This window comes from Branchiostoma floridae, chromosome 6, assembly GCF_000003815.2.
Source record: "Branchiostoma floridae strain S238N-H82 chromosome 6, Bfl_VNyyK, whole genome shotgun sequence".
Lineage (NCBI taxonomy): Eukaryota > Metazoa > Chordata > Leptocardii > Amphioxiformes > Branchiostomatidae > Branchiostoma > Branchiostoma floridae.
In genome coordinates this window covers 5,668,637-5,691,083 of record NC_049984.1, presented here as the reverse complement: position 1 = coordinate 5,691,083, position 22,447 = coordinate 5,668,637, and the positions used below count along the sequence as shown (strand labels likewise).

General features: G+C 43.0%; 2 protein-coding genes across 4 annotated transcripts in view; both read right to left on the bottom strand.

Annotated features, from left to right (window-relative positions):
* Positions 1-205: 205 nt before the first annotated feature.
* LOC118417535 lies at positions 206-3,591 on the bottom strand. The gene is made up of 4 exons (XM_035823122.1): positions 3,250-3,591; positions 1,289-1,494; positions 601-717; positions 206-214 (listed from the first exon to the last, which is right to left on the bottom strand). The coding sequence occupies exons 1-4, from the start codon at positions 3,386-3,388 to the stop codon at positions 206-208; spliced, it is 471 nt and encodes a 156-aa protein (XP_035679015.1). The 5' UTR covers positions 3,389-3,591.
* Positions 3,592-4,642: 1,051 nt separating this feature from the next.
* Positions 4,643-22,447, bottom strand: part of LOC118417086 (zinc finger protein 423-like) — a 31,298-nt gene continuing 13,493 nt past the window's right edge. For 2 of the 3 annotated variants that reach the window (XM_035822481.1, XM_035822480.1), the window contains exons 4-5: positions 11,043-11,250; positions 4,643-10,247 (exon numbers count right to left, since the gene is read on the bottom strand). In XM_035822481.1, the coding sequence (XP_035678374.1) occupies positions 6,533-10,247; positions 11,043-11,250 (3,923 nt within the window). In that variant the 3' untranslated portion in view covers positions 4,643-6,532. The remainder of the gene's footprint in view (positions 10,248-11,042; positions 11,251-22,447) is intronic. The other variant, XM_035822482.1, reaches the window with a different exon arrangement.

The following is a 22,447-nucleotide window of genomic DNA, read 5'->3' as shown; positions in this document are numbered from 1 at the left end:
ATGTGGAGTAAGTGAAGCCTGGGTGTTATTTTAGTTAGTTTTCCACAACTTCCATACTTCCCACAAAACAACAGCTGGTTATTAGTAGTGGAAGCTTGGGAGTATGGGAGCCATGAAAAGTTACCAAAGATGGCACCCAAGCTAAGGACAGTGGTAAAAATGTAGTTTCAATATACATATACATAATAATTGTTATACGTGTAGACTAAAATCCCTGTCTGAAGAGGGAATCAAGTATCACTTTTATTCTCCCATTTTATCATGATCATTTCAAATAAAACACTTTGGAGACTCATGTAGCCTTCTTTCATGCAGAGGGTAGTGTTTTGAACATTATAAATATAGGCTGCACAGTGAGGAGATAAAGAATGTAGACACCAGGGCTGTCTCCAGATTTATGATTTTTATTCCATCCCACTCTTTGTTTGAGAGCCCTTGTTGTTAATTTGTTAACTATTACATTTTCATCAATTTCATGAAGTTCAGATTTTGTGCACTGCCAGAGTGAAGATTTTGTCCGTCCCAACAAGCAAATTTCTGTCCTAGGACGGATGGACGGGTCCTGGAAACAGCCCTGGTAGACACTGAATGTGTGCTTACCGTAGCGTCATGTTCCAGTGATGGAGGCAGTTTTTCTCCCTCCTTCGGGAACAACTCCTTTAGTTTGGAACTAGCGAGGCACAACTCAAACTTGTCTGCCAGGATGTGCAGCATGACCTGTACAAGGAATACCAATAGAATGTCATATTCATTTTAGACACTCTTTGCTGGTATAGGCTAACAGTGAGAAATTCTCCATCCATATATGAGATATATGTTAGTCTGTTGTGCAAAACATCTCATTCATGCTTATGCCAAACAATAATGCAACATTTACTGTGATATCCAAGTTGAAAAACTTGATTTTACCAGATTCCGTACACAGTTTCTAATGACTACAATACATAATTTCTTCCAGGTTTGATTCATGCCAAAATGTATACATGTTACATGTATACATTTTGGCATGAATGTATACATGTTACATGTATACATTTTGGCATGAATCAAACCTGGAAGAAAATGAATATAGAGATCTCATACAGTAGATTTGTTCCTCAGCTAACCAACATCTTTCACACCGCAAGTAACCTTCAGTGAGGCATCTGGAGCTCCAAAGTTCATGTCTAGCACTTTTAACCAGTCTGTCAGCCTGACTGGTTTTGTCCACGTGGCTTCTTCTGTGGTTAAAACGACACCAGTACATGCAGAGGTACTACAAGAGGTGGAATAAAATAAACATAATCACCTTGACTTTGAGCGCAAACAGTATCCGTACATAATGTTGGAAGCGCACGAGAGGTGCGTGAGTGTAGGTGTGCCTGAGGAGCTGGATACAGAGGTCGTATCCTTCCACCAAGTTCTCGGATACGCAGTTCCACAGTAGGTACGCCACCAGTCGCCCTTCTGTGATCCCATACTGCAGCAGTTTCCTGGGATTACCTGCCGAGATGCCTGAAAATATAGAGGGTGAGACAATAAACTAATTCATGCTTTGAAGTGCACATGCGCAGTTACATGGGCATCAAGTCTCCAAATGATCTACATGCAAGTAAGTCCAACCATCGCGCCTGACAGGGAACAGCAGAGGATAAACAGGATGTTTTAAATGCAGAAACTTTCGCGGTGGTTTAATGTTCACGGTTTTCATGGCGGCTACTTCACCGCGAATATAAAACCACCGCTTCACCGCGAATATAAAACCACCGCGAAAAGTCCATTTTCCCGCTACCGCGAAATTAAATCTCCGCAAACTTAAAGGCATTTACAGTAGTGAGTGTGAGCAAAAGGGGACCCTTTTCAACCTCCTTGGTGTGAGTGAGTCAGGGCACCATGCTGGGCCCCTGGTGACATGCACCACAAATCAAATCCAGCTGTGGATTGAGGCTGGTGGATTTACACCATACTGTATACTGTGGGGCAGTATAGTTTTGTTCCAGGCACGGCTGTCCTGTGCTATATGTCCTGAAAGTTTAAAGTGCTTGCTATGATATGTGGTAAGTGGGTAAGGCCTGATCAAGCTCATATAACCGACGGTCAGATTTGCTTTTGGGCCTCCTGGTGGTCGACCTTGGTACTGCAGCAGGACATCCGCTTTTAGTACCTTTGGCCCTGGAAATGCCGTGATCTTGATTATTTGGTGGAAAGGTAGCTTTGGACGTAAGGAAGAAGTGATGATAGTTTTGGCCCCCTAAAAAAATAATAACCTCCTCCCTCGACTGACGATGGTATGCAGGTATGCAGGTACCCACCCGGTAGTACTGAAAGACGGAATACCAAGTAATACCAAGTAATACCACGTAATACCAGGTTAAACATCAAGGAACTCATATATTATGTGTACATATGTGTTCCCCACATATATAAACCAAATATTTTGTAGTTTATGGGCTTAAAAATAATATTTTTGCCAAAGAATTCCGGTGGCAAACTGCCGCTGCCCCGCGCGGCATGATATTTGATAGCGCTGGCGGGCCGGGTCACATCAACAACACGGCGAGCCGCGACACGTTAATCTGACGTTAATGTTTGTCATTTTTCAATTATTTGCAACATCGTGCCCTGGTTTATCTTTGCAGTGTTTCAAACAGTTGTATTTTAGTCATTTCGTCACGTTAAAATTTGTCCGGGCCCATTAGTTGCTTTTGATTCTAATTTCTATCAGGTCGGTCTCAGGGTAACGTTAGTGACACGCTTGTGCCGCAAAATCTCCAGCGGTTTAACGTTACAAGTTACAACATGCAACACGACGACAACACTGGTACAATTATGTTGTTGAATGTTCCAACTACGTGTATAAGGTGTTTGAAACACTAGTCAATCATTGCCGACTCATCGGCAGTTGCACATTACCGGAAGAAGAAGAACCGTGTTGTTGATTGACCCGGCCCGCCAGCGCTATCATGCCGCGCGGGGCAGCGGCGCGCGGCGTTTTGTTAGCGGAATTCTTATAGGCAAAAATATAATTTTAAAGCCCATAAACCACAAAATGTTTGGTTTATATATGTGGGGAACACATATGCACACAAAATGTTTGAGTTCCGTGATGTTTAACCTGGTATTACGTGGTATTACTTGGTATTACTTGGTATTCCGTCTTTCAGTATCTCCCTGCAGGTATGATCTCAAATTATAAAACGCCCCCCTCCCCCCTTGCGGTCCCAAAACAAATATATCGCCATCGTACAGTGACAAACTAACAAGACTCACCATTGACCACCTCCTTCAGTCCGTATTTACAAGCATACTCCAAGATCCAGGTCAGGACTTCCTCGGCACTAACGTCTTTATAAAACCTTTGCGTTCTGTCATCAGAAAGGTTTGGAGCTGTCGACGTCGAGGCAGACATCTTTTGCCTCTTCTCAAAACAAACTTGCGAGTTGCGACGCCTTCTAGGTCGATACTAGGGGCACAGAAACAACTCTGTCAAACTCAGCCGGTAGCACCGTGCCCGTGCGGGTCGTAGATCTAGAAATGTTGACATACTGGCTGTTTATTTTAGAGTCGAAAAACGCCGATGAAATGGCATCTGGAACTCATTCATTTGAACGCGCCACAACATTCTGGTGCATGCCGGGTAGTCTCCAAGCAGATGTGGGGAGGAAATTTTATATCATTACAATTTCGGACGGCCGGACTTCTCTGACAGTCCCTCAATACTCAACTGAAGTGTATACGTCTTGTTCAAATCAACATATTGATAATTTTTATGGTGTTAGGTGATGGCAAAATTAAGAATTGATTTGTATTGGGCTAACATGTAGTTACTCAGTACATCCTGCCCCCCCCCCTCCTGGCGGTTCTCACAGGTAATGCAGTAGGACTTGATCCGGACATGCTACGGTCAGGATTTTTCAAAGGCATGGGCTCATGATTAGGTTTGGTGTACCTAACAGCTTTTTGAACTGCAGTAGCCAAGTTTGTCTGAGAATAATTTGAGAATTTTTATGCATTGTCAAGGTTTCTGGATGGTAAATTAACTATTAATTAATTATTACAAAAAATGTAAATATAATTAGTTAATGTAACAAGATGCTGGTAATGAAACTCTGTATAATTGATGAGGAAATCTTAGAAATTCGCTGCATTTAATATAGGATTTTCAAACGAGTGACATACTTGAAAAAGGGATATCGATAGATGTCAATCATGCAAATGAAAACCTCTTTTACCTAATTAATGTTACTTCTTTGCGGTAAACAGGAATTTCATTTATTGCGTTTATGTTAACTTCAGGTGGACATTATTAATCAATCAAATAAAGGCCGTACTTGCATACTGATGAATGAACAAATGAATGATTAATTTGATCATTATGATGTAATCACTAATTGAGAGAATCCTATGATAGCCTTCTTTGCTACAATAAAACTTTTATGCTTGGGACAACTTGTGTTATTTGGGTAGAGAATATTATTAACTGACATAATTTTCATATAACGTCCTTGGTGCAAATAAGCATATTATTTGCATAATCAAAGAGAAACCTTTATGATACATGTGCTGCAGTCAAGTGAAGGTGTGAAGTGCATGCAACAGAACTCCAATTACAATTTCCACACATACGATAATACTGATAGATAACCATACATCATGTCAATAAGATTTTATTCATGTAACGTTAATGTAATATTGGGCATCCTGAATACAGTTGACATAGCACACATCTCAGCACACCTTACATAAGCTAATCACACTTCTGGATGCAATGCCATAGTACAGATTGCCTTGTTGCCGTAACTTTAACCAGTGTACACTTTGCATAAGTTTACATCATTATCAAACATGTGCATAATCCACAGCAATGTCATCTCAATATGGGACCTGTCAGAAGTTAAATGAAAGAAGGGCATCCGTCACAACAAGAGTCAATGCAAATAGAAATGTATTTATTACGAATTCATCATCATGTTATATATTGAGGATAAGTCCAACCTAGAGGCGTTGTTAACATTCGGGCCAACACAATAACATTGATTGGAGTATTAGTTGAATTTTTGCCCTAATTTTGCGGCTGTTCTTTGAGCAAATGTCTTCCTGTATGTGTCAAGCAATAGGGCATGTCTGCCCTTTACCACCCAATTTCAAGGATTCTACAATTCACCACTGCTTCTCCAACTACAGCACCGTACAAGCAATTGTCAATAGATTCAGTTGCTCTATCTAACAAAGCATCTTCTCTTCTGGTAATATAATACAAAAATAATACAAATCCTTTCATCGAACAGTATATAAGCCTACCTAAAATCCTTCTAAATTAAAGCACAGTTAATTACTTTCATACGAGGTGGGCTAAATAACCAGGACATGTGAAGGTAGGTATGTATTTAACACAATGTACAATTTAGATCAAAAACCCACATATGGGCTCAAGATGTTTTACACATTTGGCACACATATAGATTTACTGTCAACTACTAACATTACAGTATATTAATACAACTGTTCTGGCCAAAATAGAATATTGGTGCTAAGCACTTTCATGTTTCATAATTTTTTACAGTTCAGCAGACAAAACAACTAGAAGTATGCGTTAAACTAACTATGCTATCTTTAAACTACTAGTAACTCTTGCCATAAAAGTTTGCAACCACAATGTTTCATGTACCTTCTATCTAAATTCTTGTCAGTAATAATCAGTACAATTGTATTACAACTAACCAAACCAAAGCTCAACAACTTACAGATTTCTAAGATCTAACATAACCATCATAATTTAAATGTAGGACTGGAATATAGGAAGTAAGAGAACAAGTCTGTAGCCTGACAGTACTTTTGGAGAAGTTGAAATCATTTTTGAATGTTCTGAAAGTCTTTATGCAGGATGTTACTGACATATGTTGTACTATTGAGAGTTTACTCCTTAAAAATACAACATCAACATGATCATTTTAAAATATCACTTTTGAAGATATAATTCACCTAACAACAAGTATAGTTTGGACAAGCATTATCTGTCTATCTTATTGACTAATAGAATGCTTTGTGAATAGATTACAATTCATACACTGTGTACAAAAATGTACAACTCACTTTTGTGCCTTCTGCAGGCTTTATGTCAATTTATGATAATGATAAGCAGACAAAAAAAGTTGACAAGAAAAAAAATACATTCTATATTGCAGATGCACTGAGCTTGATACCACATGTCAATAACAACAGACTAGTCTGCCATGAAAAGTCTCGAGCTAGATTGCAGCACTAGATTTTTGATACACACATCATTTAATGTCAACTCTCATAATTCTGACGGGTATCCTGATACCATCACATTAAAAAATGGTGTTATCAAGGTTGTCTCAATAATGCCTTTAACAGCTCGGAGTCCAAATTGTGGACATCAGAAGTGAAATAAAACTTGGGGTCATTGATGCTTTAAAACTAGTAGATCTGTTTGGATTCACCCTTTTTTCATGTGATAGTCATAGGTACCAGGTAGACTTATAGGAGTTGACATTACATGTAATCTCATTGTCTAATTTACAGTTCATGATCAGTCCTGATCCTCTTCTTCTGACACCTCTAATTTGTGGACCTTTTTCATGTGCCTCTTCAGGTTTTTCTCCATCGTGAACGCTTCGCTACAGGCAGGGCACTGATGCATGGTGGGGAGCGCGTGCGTGCGCATGTGATCCTTGACGTGACACTTGCGAGAGAACATCTTGCCACAGTGCGGACACATGAAAGGCTTGACCCCGCTGTGAGACTTCAGGTGGACCTTGCGGTTCTCCTTCCTGGCGAACCTCTTCTCGCAGAGGGGACACTGGTACGGTTTCTCCCCCGAGTGAGACCGCATGTGTATGGTCAAATTTCGGGCGAGGGCGAACACTTTGCTACATTCGGGGCAGGGGAACTTTTTTCCTTGCGTGTGGATGCGCATGTGGCCTTGAAGGTTGCTCATGCAGGGGAAGACCTTGTCGCACTGGTTGCACTTAAAGGACTTTTTCGCTGTCCCAAGATCAGACTCGCTATGCATGGAGAAGTGATGGTGCTGCATCTCCCCCGTCGAGTTGAACACTTCCGGGCACAGCGAGCACTTCAGGGTCTTATCCTTCGAAGCATGAATTTTCAGGTGGTTACTTAGATTTACATTATTGTTAAACATCTGTCCGCACTCGAGGCATTGGAAGTTACCTGGGGTGACCTCGCTATGGCTTAGCAAATGGTTCTGTAACTCGGCTTCGAAAAAGAACGTCAAAGTACAATGGGGACAGTGGTACTTTCTTGCATCTGGGCCGTGGTCTATTGCATGACTCTGGATGTCCTGTGCGGTGGCGAATCTCCCCCCACATATCAGGCATTGATAGTTCTTATCTGGGAATGTGTGTTCGATGAGGTGAGCTTGTAACTTTGCTGGGGAATCGTACACACCCCGACACAAGCTGCATTCATGGACGGTCCCCTCTTCCATCATGTGGGTCGTCACGTGTATCTGGATCTCTACTTCCGTCGCGAAGGTCTTCTGACACTTGATACACTGATACGACTTGTCGGGCGGGTGTGACGATGTGAAGTGTACCTCCAGTTCTCTCTCTGTCTCGAACTTCAGCTCACACTTAGAGCAGTGGACAACAGTTCGGGGGCTGTTCGGCGACACATCGGTTATAAGGCTTTCATCGGAATTGTCTTCGATGGCCTCCTTGAGACATTCCGTACACATGTAGGTGGGTGGCGACCCCGACTTTAAGGTGGACACAAGATGAGCTCGTGATGTGAACTCGCGTTTACAGGTGCTGCAGATGTACACCGCCATGGAGGTAGGCGAGCCGAGTCCTGCTGCAAGCAGATGCACGGCAGCGTGGTGGTTCAGTTCCGCCATGTTCGGCACAAACTGGAGGCAGATCACGCATCTGAACCCGCCACTTTCGTTCGCGATGTCCGGGTTGTGTTCCTTGCAGTGGTGCACGAACTCTTCCTCCGTCATCACTATCTGCATGCAGATGAAACACATGGACCCCTGTGGAGGGGTTCCAGTAGACAGGGAATCTTTCATCCCCTCCAGGAGCACCTTGCTGGCCGTGTTGTTCTGGTGGTTTTCGTTGAGGTGCTTCTTGAGGCCGTACTCGGACTGGAAGGCAGCTGAGCACACGCCGCAGTGGAAGCGGAACAGAAGGTCCTTGTTCCCCTTGTGGTGCGGCTTCAACTTATGGATCGACCACCGGTGATTCTTCAGCTTCCGTTCCGACGTAAAGGTTCCGTCGCAGACGTCACACTTGTAGACCAGCTTGTCTTCGTCAAGGCTTACTCTCTCCGTCGCTTCCTCGCTGTCGTTCTTCGTACTCGTGCTGGGACTGCTTTGTGACTCCGACTCCTCTTCACTCCTGGCCCCCTTCTTGCCGTCTTCCATGGGACAGCTGTGCTTCTCAAGCACGTGTTTCTCCAGTAGGAACTGCACGTGGAAGGAGGCCTCGCACAGGTGACACTGGTACTGCTTGTTGTGCGTGGTCACGTGGCACTGCAGCTCCAAGTCGGAGCTAAACGCCTCCTGGCAAAAGATGCAACGGAAGGGCTTGCTGTGAAGATGCGTCGTCTTGATGTGGGCCACCAGCTCACCCTCGGAAGGGAACATTCCCCAGCACTTGGTGCATTTGTACAGGCGACACTCGTTGCTATGCTTGATGGCAAAGTGGACTTGGATGGAGACTTTGGAGTCGAACATTTCCTTACAGAGGGAGCAGCGGTACAGGTGATGGGCGTGGATGTCGAAGAGATGCTTCTGCAAGTCGTCCGCTTTGGCGAACGTCTTCTCACAAGTCTGGCAGCCGTACTCGGTGGCGACTGCCATGAAGTGCTCCAACATGTGCTGAAGCATCTGGTCCTCCGAGGTGAACTCCACGCCACATTTTGGACAGGGGTGCTTCTGTAGCAGCATATCAAGATGGGTCTTCAGGTGAGTTTGGAAGGCTTCTAGCGTCAGGTAGCTGACATCGCACTGTGAACAAAAGAAGCCATTTCTCTCTATCGAGTTCTTCTCTTCCGAATGCTGTGTTTTCTTCTTTCTTCCTGCCTCTCCAGGGCTTGGCTTTTTCGATTCGTCCTTTGAGTTGGTAACTGTGTGTGCAGGAGGAGTACTTCCAACTGGTGAACATTGTGTTCTAGTCCCGTGTTGCTCCTGCACGTGGTCTCGCAACAGGTCGAAGTTGGAGAAAAGATTCATCCCTTCAGGACAATACGGACATGGGTACCTCAGGCCTTCTTCCAACGGAAGATTGATGCTTCCTTCGTTTAGGAGTGAACTCAAGACACTGTTCGTCGAACTGGGTATTGGGGAGAGGCTTGACGCCCCATGAACTTCTTCCGCGTGTTCGTTGAATGACGTCATGGTTGGAAACCCCATAGTGCACTGTGGGCAGTACACCACATTGTCCTCTTTCAGTGAAGACTTAGACAAAGAATGGACAAATTTCACGTGGGTGTATAGCAGTGATGCGCTTCCGAAGTCCATAGTACAGTAATCACAGGGGTACCGCGTATCAGAAAAATCAGTGCCTAGTGCTTCTTTCTGGTGGTCACATTTGATATGATTGGCCAGGTTGATCAGGGTGGGATACTCTTTGTTGCAGTACTGACAGAGGTGGCCATACACTGGTTTGTCCCCGTGCATGGTACGAAGGTGTATTTCTAGAACTGCGATGCTGGGGAAGGTCTGTTTGGGGCAGTACGGACAGCGGTGTATGGAGCCGTCCTCTCCGTGTGCCTCCATGTGTTCGTGCAACTTCTCCGAGTTGACAAAACATTCAGAACACAGGGGACACTTGTTTCTCTTGTCCTTTGCGTGGCTGTCCTCCACGTGTTGGACTAGTGCTTCCACGGAGCCAAACAACTCTGCACAGTAGTTGCACTGCATCATCATTTTCTTGTTCGGACGGGAACCCTGGTCGTGAGTGACGACGTGTCCTTGGAGATCGCTCGCCGAGTCAAAGGTCTCTGCGCACTGGAAGCACCGGAACTCGTCCTTCGCGTCCGAAACCTTGTGGTGCGTCTGCGCGTGGGCTGCCAATGTCGCCGCAGACGTGTACCCCTTGTTGCAGATGACGCAGCGGTAGGGCTTGTCGGAGTTGTGGGTCTTGAGGTGGATCTTGAGGTGGTCGCTGCGGGAGAAGGAAGCGTCACAGTAAGTGCAGCGGTACTTTTTATCGCCGGTGTGAAGTTTGACATGGCGGTCACGACTGCGCTTGTGCTTGAACAACCGGAGGCAGTACTCACATCTGGTGTAAAAAGAAAACAAAAACAAAAGTACAAAACAGGATTAAAACAGGAAGAACCAAAACCAATAATAGAAATAAAATTATATTTATGACTATTAATGTCAAAATGTCTCTTTTCTTTACCCACATCTGGCGTAAAAAAGCAAAACAAAATAAACACAAAATCAGGATTAAAATTCAATTGGTTGAAACCAAAGTAATTTGATCACTATCATATGTTGAAATTGTGTTGTTCTTTTTTCATCTCTATACAGAATGCAATGTAGAAAGTTACTGTGAAAGAGATTCACAGAAAGACTATGATAAAAAAAAAGGCTAACAAATGTACTAGCAAGCAGTCTACCAGTTGTTCAAGATCACGTGTGCCATCCAAGTTAATGCTTCACACCAGGACAACAAACAGTAGTTACATTTCCATACGCAGGCAAACTTTCCTACAATAATTATTCTGATATCTGGACTCTTTTCAAGATATTCTGCTATCTTGACTCTTTTTTTTACGTAGAGACGGCAGCCACACAAGGTTCGGATATCAGGCCAACATAGGGGCTACCTTGCCAATGTGACCACTTTTTGGTGGGCTCCTACATGTACATGTAATTTTCATTATAAAAAAAAACATAAAGAATCCTGTCTACAGTGACCACCTGTTCTTTGGCCGTACTACGTAGCATAATGTGTTATTGCATGACAGCCCATTCATTTGCACAATTGACATCCATAAAATCAAGATTGCGCAGTGAGAACATTTCTTTACTTTAAGATTGCAGGACAATGACAAAACAGATATTCTACCTGAAGGGCATTTTGTCACTGTGAATCTGTTCGTGTCGTTTGAGGTACGTGAGTCTGGAGAAGGTCTTCTCGCAGAACTGGCACGGATAAGGGCCGTTGGGGACGCCTTCCAGTTCCTCATCCAAGTACTCTACACCATCAAGGCTGTCCTCCGCCACCTCCATAGGTGCCTGTCCCCAGGGGTTCCGCAGCACCATGGTCTCTACGTCTGGAAAGATGAAGAGAAAACTTTGAATGTTTACCTACGACTTGTGTTTATTTATTTATTTATTGGTTTGGCTGTTCAGAACACACAGCCAGGGCTGCCCAACTAGCCTATGGCTATTACAAAGGGCTAGCCCTGCTGACAAAAACAGAGACAATACATCTAGATTTGGACAGGATACTTATCGATAACAATTTTCATAAAGGATAGGAATGAAAACAAAAAAAAGAACATTTATATACATGGTGTAGGATGACATACACCAACCACAACTTGTGTTAACATAAAAGGCATGTTCATCATTGGATTTGTTCAAGTTTAGAGCACTTATGCTGAAATTCAAGCATGTAAAAGCGCAAGACACAAATAAATTGTCATTCATTCATTCATGTACAGTCGAATCGTACTGCAAATCCACCTTTTATAACTTGAAGGCGAAAAAATTGTGATATATGTATGAAAAATGTAGAATGGATAAGGAAGCCCTACCCTTGACATTGTGTGGTCAAGGAAGCATTTTATTATACATCTGGGTGACATTATTTCTCTTCCACAGCAAAAATCGCATGTTTTTGGAATGGCCGAAAAAGATCTGATGGGTGCCCCTTCACTAGCCTTATCAATTTTATTCCGATAACAAATCAAAGACCACCTGTAGCCGTTCATGACCCAGTGACCGACCTGTAGTATCGGTCTGATATGTCAGCATGTAATCTTCTTGTCATCAGACTGAAGATTGCAGTATCTGCACTTTGTCATAAACATGACAGGTGGCATAACAAAATGGAGAAGACCAGCATCTTCTCCATTACACTATATGTGAGAAAAGTCAATCTGGAAAACTATAGTAAAATAAGGAATAACAATGAGTTTAGAACCAAGCATGGCAGGTATTTCACTTTATCATTGCAAATGCCAAAAGCAAGAGTAGACAAAAGACTGATGAGGTGAAAATATTTTTCCGTCTGGTCCAATAAATAGATCAGGGCACTCAGTATCATGACAAACTTAACGATATGCCTACATGTACAGTGGTATGGTTAATTATCATGATACACAGAGAAAGGACAGGAATCAGAAATCCTGGGGAGACTTTAAGAGGTATTTCCCTTTTGTCTTCCCTGAAGTAAACTATGCTAACTCAGCAAAAATCCATAGAAAAAAAAGTACCTTGAAACTACTAGGCACTAATCAAGGGACTACTGAGCATGGCATTCCTGGTCTCTATTAAACTATTATATACCCTTCAGAATATGGAATATGGCTGCATCGATGAAGCTTAGACATCCAGGTAATAAGATATGATGAAACACAGTGGATGTTATCATATCCAGTTACATGAGTAACTGCTTTTGGTGTGAAATATATGTGCTGTTCATCACAGAATTATACACGTATGTCTTTCACTGATTGAAGATTTTTACATCGAAGATTTGCCACCGACTAATCTCTAAAGCCAGCAAAACTAAATCCTCTGATCTCCTTGTTAAGCTGTGTAATACCTGCATGGCAGCGCAATGCATCTTTCAACCTTGATTTTGATGAATCACCTGGCAAATGACCAAAGGATACACCAAAGCGGTCTATGTGCCACATAAGACTTTACAGTATGACAATCCCAGATCTAAAAGCATGACAGCAGGGTTCTAGCCAGAATTTTATTCTAGCGTAATGGTAAGGGCAAAGCGACCAATTTTGGGGGTTGTGTGGAAGGGTGATCTTCTGTATCTGTATCTATATAGCCAGTATAACCGCCGTTCGGTGTAACACACCAGCTTCGCAGGCACGCTGCGCAGCAGCAGCTAGTTATATTACACCGAACGATCTTGGCCCTTCTGCAGTGAGATTTTGAAAATGTAGCTAGAGTAAAAAGTTGGCATTATAAGGGTACCCGTGAGGTGACTTAACTCTGTTAACATCACAAAGTAATTTGAAGGATTTTTTGGTCAGTTTGGTGTGGCATATCATCATTTTCATGTTTGATTGACATTGTTCAACAAGTAAATGTTGAAAATTAGCATAGTGGTCCTCATTTTAATGTGGTGGTCACAACTTATAGCGTATTGGCCCGATACGCTAAAATTGCACTAGCTAGAACAGTGCTAGACAGTACTAGTGCTGTAAACCAGGAAATGTTCGCCGTGGTTTTATGTTTGTGTTTTTCATGGTGACATCTTCAGGACGAACCACTGCAAACATTTCACCTTTTACAGTGAAAACCTTGCATGGCAGTTTCAAACACAAACCAAACACTCCATTTTCTTTATCGCGATGTTAAATCCCCGCGAACATTTCTGGTTTTAACGTATATATACAGGTAATCCATAACTTGTCAAAAGCTCTACATCTTAATTGTTATAGAGCTGTAAATTCTAATTAATTGCTAACGGGGACTGAAGATAAATGTGAACTTGCCAAGACTCTGCAATCAGAATCCCTCGCTTCTTGTTCGCAGCTAATTAAACAGTATTTCATTGCGCTCATGATCCATTTTCGTATGACACCATGTAGACTGCACTAAATGTACATGTAACTTTAATGTAACGCTGGTTCATCTTTATCCGCGGGGGGTAACCTATATCAGTTAAAAAAAAGACTTTTCGCAGTGCTTTTAATTTTGCGGTAACACCATAGACTGCAGGCTAATACCATTATAGAAAAATGTTCGCACTAGTTTTAAGTTCGCGGTGAAAAGGTCACCGCGAAAACCGCGAACATTAATCCACCGCGAACATTTCTGCATTTGCAGTATTTGAAATATTGCAGTTTGTGACCATAGTCTGTCGACTTGAAATCCCTCAATACTACGGATATAGGTTACCCTGCAAATAAAGGTGAACTAGCATTACATAGTACGCTCGAGACCAGCCTTGACTAAATTTTTCCCCTGACATCCCCCTGAAAATCCTGCATGCCCTTGAATCGTTGTCTTTTTCCACAAGAAACAAATTTGATCCACACTCCATTTCTCAGGAAAATGATGTAGTACAAAGTTGTACAACTTTTGTTTCCCAGGCCTTGCTGAAGTTTGGGGATTGATAAATGAGAGTAAAAGTTTAAGTACAAGTATCATAGTAAATTTTCCAATCATTTTAGTAGCTACTGCTGTAGGACTAGATAACACTTAAGTCTGATTCTACCTGGAAAAAAAAAGAACACACAGACAAGAAGATTGGTCTATAATAATGATGCATGGGTGTTCTGTGCTACCCAATTCATTCATTATCCAACAGACGAGGTACAAGGGCTGCCCTTTGACTGCCACCCCTGCTAACTGCTTCCCCCCTTGTCAAATCATACCGGGATGCTTGAACTCCAGACTCCCGATCCATCCCAAAAGTTTGTCATTGACGCAGTATGTCGTCTTGACTTCCTGCCACCAGCCAGGCTGGGAATTCCCACAACAGGGCTCCAAACTCGTTCTTAAGCCCCCTTTACAAATTAAGAACTTAGCTTGGCCGACATGTTGGCGCGCTCAAAATGGGCATTTTTGGCCGAAGAACGACCAATGTCCTTGAGACTAAGCAGACTGCAGACAATTTTTAGCAGCTCAGCTGACGTTGGTGGGTCCCTGGAAGCTGTGCTTAAATTCCCCCGGCATTCGCATGAATTGTAAAGGCGGCTTTAGGCTTACAGTCAAACTCAAAGTACATATAGAATACAACACAGTGTATTCTGTATCGCCCAAGGTAATGTTCCAACGTCCGAATCAGGTATTTGAATTGCCAACCGTGCCGTATTCGGCCCGCTCGAAACAGTTCGATTTATTCGAATGGAGCCTGTGTGATTGGAGCCTTTCGAACCTGTGTGATACGGAAACGTACAGCCCGGTCCGGAACACCCGTATCGAACGTTTCGCATCACAGGTATGACATAAAAGTGGGTATCTGACTAGACTGCAGCTCCTTGGTAGCCATGCTACAAATGTACGTCCTATATATGTTTAAACTTGGATCCGTGTTACTCTATACTTTATAATGAGAATATCATGTAAAATGTACAACTAAAAAGTATAATTAAAAGGACAACAAGAGGATTAAGAAATATTTTGAGTGCTCTGACGAGTCACTCCTCAGCAGTGGGATTGCCAACATGCCACAGCTTCAGTGAGGTCCCTTAGAATCAGTTAGATAATTTTTCCCATTAACACAAACATTAAGAATCCTGTGAGTAGTGATCACATGACACTATGACTAAAAAGACAACACAAAATTAAGAGTAAAAAGATTTGCTTTTTATCAATGAAATTCCTTGTCTGTCAAACCGCTGGGCAGCGGGATCGCCAATTTGCCACAACTTCAGTGAGGTTCCCCCTGGTCAATGTGCTTGGTAGTCCCTTAGATAATTTTTCCCATTAACACAAACATTAAGAATCCAGTCTACAGTGACCACCTGTCCACACAGACCAAACATTATCTGTCCCCTGAGCAGTCTTCTTAGCTCTTGGGCAATTTTGATTGTTGGTGCGTGGGTGGCCATAACCAGAAAATTTAGGTGCGCAAAAAAAAATTGAGGTGCACAACGTAAGATAAACTCGAAAGTCATGAAGTCCTAACTATAAATCTTACCGTCTCTCCTCTGAACAGGAATATAAAATTATGTTGCTAACTTCAAAACAAATTCAAAACAAGTATTTCAACAAAACCCTTTTTTTCTGACACTCAATTGTCAAGAGCATGTTATAGCATTATATGTTTAGTGTTTATTTTTGTAACTCTACACAAATAGCTGTGTGCATCGGCACACCAACAATAAAAAAATTGGCCTTTACCGCCCAAGAGAAACCGCTTGGGGACCAAAACTTACACACTTTATTATCCAGTCTAAGAGCTACATTGTACCTACCGCTGAAAAATTATGACCAGTAAGTCCAGAACACAGTATCAAAAGTGAAAGTTCCACAACAGTACCATAACACGACACTAGAGCACCCTAAAAAACTGTAATTCCTACCATTCCAAAACCTAGTCACATATCAAATCAATCCATTCATGCATTCTCTAATCATCTTGCTGACAAACATCACTCTCACATACAAACAAACGGCAGTCAATACAAAACCTCCATTTTGACTTTCATGGAAGCAAAAATTACAGTCACAGCTCATTTCGAAGTGCAGAAAAATGCAGATGCACCCAGCATTTCCAGCCCTGCCCAATATTCTTCAGTTTAAGGAATCCTTCAGAGAGCGACAATGAGATGCAAATGATCCATCAAGCGGCATTCTAATTTTGCCTGGGACCCATTAGAGACGCTGCTCTTATGGCAGAAAAGGATTGCTTTCATTACAGATCGTCCTCCGAGAACCATTTTATTACAACCAAGTTCTGCAACTTTTATCTCCCGAACGCCACGAGAGGCAATACTTTTTGAACGGGGGAATGCAACCAAAGAAAACGTCCCTCGCACGCCTCTCAGATGTGGGAGACGGAGACACACTTAGTGAAGTCTTACGTGTGCCTCTGGGAGGCAGGTAAGGCTGTTACGCCTGTCCTTTGGCATGATTAAAGAAGACTGCGCTCCACCGAGAGGAGAACAAAAGGAGGATAGAGCCCTCTCCGGACCACTATTTTCCACAAGACTAGACGCCGCGGTGCATTTGAAAATGTCAATTCCCTTACAGTTGGCAATATTCTGTCTGATCAAAGCACTCGACGGATCTCGGGAGGCAGCGGCACCACAACAGGGGCCCTGTCACACCCTGGGTGAGAGCTTTTTAAAATATCATCCGCATTTCCGCAGGGAGCCAATCAAAACGCGGCGCTGCTAATCTTCAGGAAGAACTGCGAAAGTCGCTCGCTTACGCATGAAGGGCAACCATTTTTCTTTATATCAATGCTTCCGGTTTTGTGAAGAAAAACTACCACCCGTTCATTTAGGTGTTGAGGCTGGCAGGGGTTCGGATTAAGGTACAAAACATTCAGGTCCTGTCCAGGTTCAGAGAACCAGGTCCAAGTACACACCTGAACCAGATCCTCTTGTAAATAAGTAGTACAAAATCATATTTTTGGCTTAAAACTCCTCCCCTCGCCACCTGAAGACTCCTCCTTTACATGCTTGTAAATAAATGTATAAATACACACAGCTATTCACGGAAACTTACTACTCTACACTTATAGCATATCGTCCTTGTAGCAATTAACATCAACGATAGTTAAATCTAGTTAAGGCAGCTTCTGTTTTCCTCTTACACTGTTATTTTCTTGGAATGGTTAGCCCCAAGACAGTTTAAACCTGGCTACATTAATTTTCCTAATATGTCAAAAACGGTCCACGTATTTCTTTCAGTCTTTTTTTCAGACCGGTCTAGCAAGAAATAACGGTTCCGTATTTCAGATACTATTTCCTTGGAATGATTAGCCCCAAGACAGTTAAAACCTGGCTGGTATCATCAATTTTCCTATTTGGTCCAGTCAGTTTTTCAGTCAGTCAGTCAGCTTTTGGTCCGTTTTTTTCCGACTGGTCCAGTTCTGTATTTCAGATACTGGCTTCATATCTTGGATATGTTGGAATGAAGTGTGGCACTTTTGTGATAAATTCTGGTGTCAAACAGGTTAGCTGTGAGCTGTAGTTTGGGATCTTACAACTCCCATTCATGGACGGTATCATTAATTTTCCTATTCAGTCCAAAAATCGAGTCTGTTTTTTCAGACTGGTCCATCAAGGAAAAATTCAGATACTGGCTCCCTACTCCAGACATATGCTGGAATGGAGTTTGACACTTTCGTGATGAATTCTCGAGTCAAACAGGTTAGCTGTGAGCTGCATTTTGGGATCGTACAAGTCCCATCCATGGCTGGTATTATCAATTTTCCTATTCGGTCCAAAAATTGGAACAACAATTTTTTCGGTCCATTTTTTTTTCAGACCAGTACAGCAAGAAAAAACGGTTTTGTTTTTTCAGACTGGTCCAGCAAGGCATAATTCAGATTCTGGCTCCTTACTTCAGACATATGCTGGAAGGAAGTCTGACACTTTCGTGATGAATTCTCGAGTCAAACAGGTTAGCTGTGAGCTGCAGTCTGGGATCCTACCACTCCCATCCATCACCGCGAGAAAAAAAGACTTGCTCCCCCCTTAGCCACCTCCAGAAATCTTTATTAATTTCGACGGAGATTAAGGACCATCCTGCGGGATCCAGAAGTTATATTGCTCTCTTCCAATTCTCCTGTAATGACACTGGGAATTAAGGCTGTCGTCAAGGGTTGAGCTGATGCATCCCTGTAGAGGCACTTGCCGCTGTATTAAGCCATAAGACTTTCCTATCACGCAGTTTTCAGCTGTTTTTAGCGAGCTCATTGGTGGAGAGACGGGAGAAAGTTACGGATTGCTGCGAAGGGATAACAAACTGTTTCTGCAGGGCCACATTTCCGCAGAGAAATGTTCGATCTGAGTCTTTCTGACGTGTCGCATACCTAGTTTCTATCTACAGGGCTCGAAATACCACCTGTATATGCAGGTTAGTGCAGGTAAAATTGGAGCTGTGGAGGTATTTCTGGTGTCTGCCTGCACCTAACCTGCACTGGTGCATGTACATAAATGTTTTATACATAAATGTCATATGATGTAGGGACTGTTATTAGCTGCATTGACTGTTACCACCTATAAGTATAAAAGAAAAAATAGCAATGGTATAATCCATACTTCCTAAACTCAGAGTGGTGCAGGTAAAATATGTCTGGTGCAGGTAATTTTCAATGTTACCTGGAATGCACAAACAAGTATTTCGAGCCCTGCCCCCGAAATAATAACCCACATGTAATTCGAGAAAGAACTTTTGCTTAACTTGCATATCTACCCATCTATTATTTACAAATGCAACCCGATTCCCCAGTAAAATTTCACGACGGGTCTTCAGATATTTGAGTGACCTCGTTTGTATCCGTAATCGATGGGGAAGAATTGCCAGCCTTTATGTATGACAACCTATTGATTGTTGCACCGGTTTGCCTGCAAGGGTAGCAAAAACCCTGGTATCGATTCTGTACATAATCACCATCCACGGCTGCCTACTTGGGGACAGGGGTGGGTCTATAACTTGACTCGATCAAGCGCAGGAATGACTCTAATAAACGGAAGAGTCCAATTTGTATCTCTGTGAGTCGGGGCGATATCATATTGGCTGAATAATGAAGGATAACTTTGGTACTGAATATTCTAGGCTATAAATACTTGGTGTTGGTAACCAATAAAAGTCAATCTTCATACACAGTCTTAGATCGCCCGCTTACTTTACTTTTTAATACCGTATCTAAACTTAAAACTTGCAACAAGTATACTGCAGTACTGAAAATAATTGGCTACGTATGAAAATGGTTAAGTGGTCGATCTTAGACTGAGGCAAGCTGTGATGATATTTCAATAGTTGGTAGCGCAGCTTTGCTACGGCTTTTATAGCCAAGCACACCAGGACACCCCGACTCTTCTTAGCAAGTGTGTTGGGTTCTTTAATGTGCAGAAGTGTGGCAACTGTGGCTACTACTTAAACACTTGTACATTTGTTTAAAGAACGTATAGCCTGGGCACCATCCTTCAGAGTTTACAGGGATTCCCATGCTTCCCCCTCATCAACAGTTAACACTGGGATGGGGCTATTATCTAGCAGTAAACCTTATTGTGGTGAAAACTGGAAATACCGTTCGTTGTACATTTTTCCGATTTTGCAATATAAGTGTAAACAAATCCTAAGAAATTCATAAATCATGCAGATTCGATAATTTGCATGGACATCATAATATAGCAAATTAAGAACTGATCCAAATGAAGATTCTTCAACTTCATTTTAACGATGAAGATAAAACAGTGAGATGTGGGACACCTAGAAGGACTGGTTCCAAGGGCTGTATATAAATTATGATTGATACCTGTCCCTGTAAAATTGTTCAGGTACAGGTCCGGAGTTTGGTGTACCTTTACCCGTGCTGGAACAAACTAAGGCACCAGCCTAGTCTCAAAGATTTTGATACATGTACCCAGTAATCTTGCAGTTCAAACTACAACAACTTGTAAGAAAAATGTTTTCGAGTTCCGAATATGTAAATCCTCACACAAAGATGACCCTTAATCACTGATGTATAAGTTGTAGCTTACAGATATTTGAACAAACTTGTACAGGTGCAGGTACACTGGTGCAGTCCTGTTCATAGACTGCAGTACATGAAATGCTAATTCGCCTTTATCCACAGGGTAACCTATATCTGTTGTTTTGAAAAACATGGTATTTAGGGATATCAAGTTGATGGACAGTGGTTTTAAACTGCAAAAATTGTTATGGTATTGCAATTTGAAACCACCGTCCATCAACTTGATATCCCTTAATACCTTGTCTCTAGATAAAACTGATATCATATAGGTTACCCCACAGATAAAGGTGAACTAGGGTTACCTGTGCGTGCTGTGTCCATACATGAACCTGAATTTTTGTTTCAGGTATATATACATGATACATGATATGGCCTCCTAGGTACACAGTCCTACTGGCTACACTACAGGACCTTGTAATCATGGGTGGCAGACTGTTTGACAGGAATTTGAACTTGAAAGGTTACTAAGCTGTGCCACAGAGAACAGAGCATGACCTCTGACCTTGTCAGAAGTTTTATCACTGGAGTCTGCCTTACTTCCTGTGTTACTGAGCCCATCCTTTACCTTTGGACCATACCACTTTGGCCGGCAGGGGGGGTGAGGTTCAACGGCAGGGGTGTCAACATGACAAATGTCAGGTTGAATAGATAGCAATATTCTTTGCGAGCAAACTTAAATGTTAACGGTGTACATTATTTATAAGCGCGGCTGTGAGGATGTAGTTTTGGGAGCTGCTTGTTGACAGCAGTTTTCAGCTCCTGGCAGCGGAAGGCTGACAGAGTCGGGCGGGGGGGATTTGATAGCAGTGCCAAGCCGGGCGAGATAACAGGGAATATTCCCAGAAACCAGCGTGACGTTCCCCTGGAGGGAAGAGAAAGGCGACGTGCCCGCAAATCCGTCGTCTCAGAAGTGCCTGCTGATTCGCGGAGATACGACGGCTCCCTTTCTCGCGGCCCTGTCAGACGCAGATTTTCGCCCCGGGCTCCGGCTCTCCAGTCTCCAGCATATTGCGTTTGTGAGACACCAGCTTTACTCCGACACCCTATGGGGACTGCAGCTGCACCCGCAGAGGGCCAAATATTAAGTGCTTGAATAGTCTGCAAGATTAGGGGTTGCCACGGCAACGGGCCCATGCAGAGATGGGATTCTCCGCAGGGAGGGCGCTGCTGTTGTGCAAATAAGGGCAAGGGTGATGCGTGCTCCACAGGGGGGGTTGTCTGAATTCTCCCAGCGCCTCATCTGTCTGATGGCTGTTGGCAAGGCGTACTTCGTAAAATAAAGTAGCAGACTGACTTTATGTTTCTTCCTTGCTCTCTCTCTACTTTGGTGGGGGGAATCTGAGAGAAGTTATGCAGTTAAGGGGGATGTCAGGGATTTTCTCCCCACTCCACCTGGTATCGAGCGGGTGATCTCGGAGTTCCGTAATTGCACAATTTTAGGACAGAGGAAAATTACAGCCGTCCTGCTGGGAGTAATCCTCTGAGAGATGGACTAGCCCCTATCTGGGGATTAGCAGACCTAGCCCCTATGCCATGAAGCTCTTGTGGAGCCGCCCTGCATATCAGTGATAAAAGCACCCAAAGATCCATCCTAACAAGGTTTTGGGTTCAAAATCTTTCATCCGGGCATATCGCACCATGCATCATTCGACGACAGCTGCCCTGCTGGAACAGAACTTGTTGTGACCAGACATTGGTCGATTTGGAACGTTCCAATCCATTCCAATTAAGACTTTTGTGCGGAGTAAAAGGATACTTTCCCTTCGGGGAAAAGCAAGGCATTTTCGCTAATGAAAGCAAGGGTGTTGGTTGCCCCCAAGGGTCCCCAATCAAAGATATTGCACCAGAAAGATCACAGCATGCTGCTCCCCAGGGGGGGTCTGATGAAAAACATGGGCTCCCTGGCGGTCCTAGCAGGATATGGTTTGAAGTTGGGGCCTTGAGGGAAGTCTGCCGAAATGCCAAAATGCTTTCTGGTGAAGGGTGGGCCCGGCTTGAACTGGGACTGCTGGCAGATTCTGCTGACAACCGGGATCCACATGCAAAAGGGAGAAGTGAGAGGGAGATCACGAATCTATGTATAAACCTGACAAACACCACAGCCATCAAGACATCAG

Coding starts and splice junctions, on each gene's coding strand:
- LOC118417535 (XM_035823122.1), bottom strand. CDS start 3,388: ATGTCTGCCTCGACGTCGACAGCTCCAAACCTTTCTGATGACAGAACG. Junction 1,495..3,249: donor ACTGAAGGAGGTGGTCAATG/GTGAGTCTTGTT, acceptor CTATATTTTCAG/GCATCTCGGCAGGTAATCCC. Junction 718..1,288: donor TGTTTGCGCTCAAAGTCAAG/GTGATTATGTTT, acceptor TTCCTTGTACAG/GTCATGCTGCACATCCTGGC.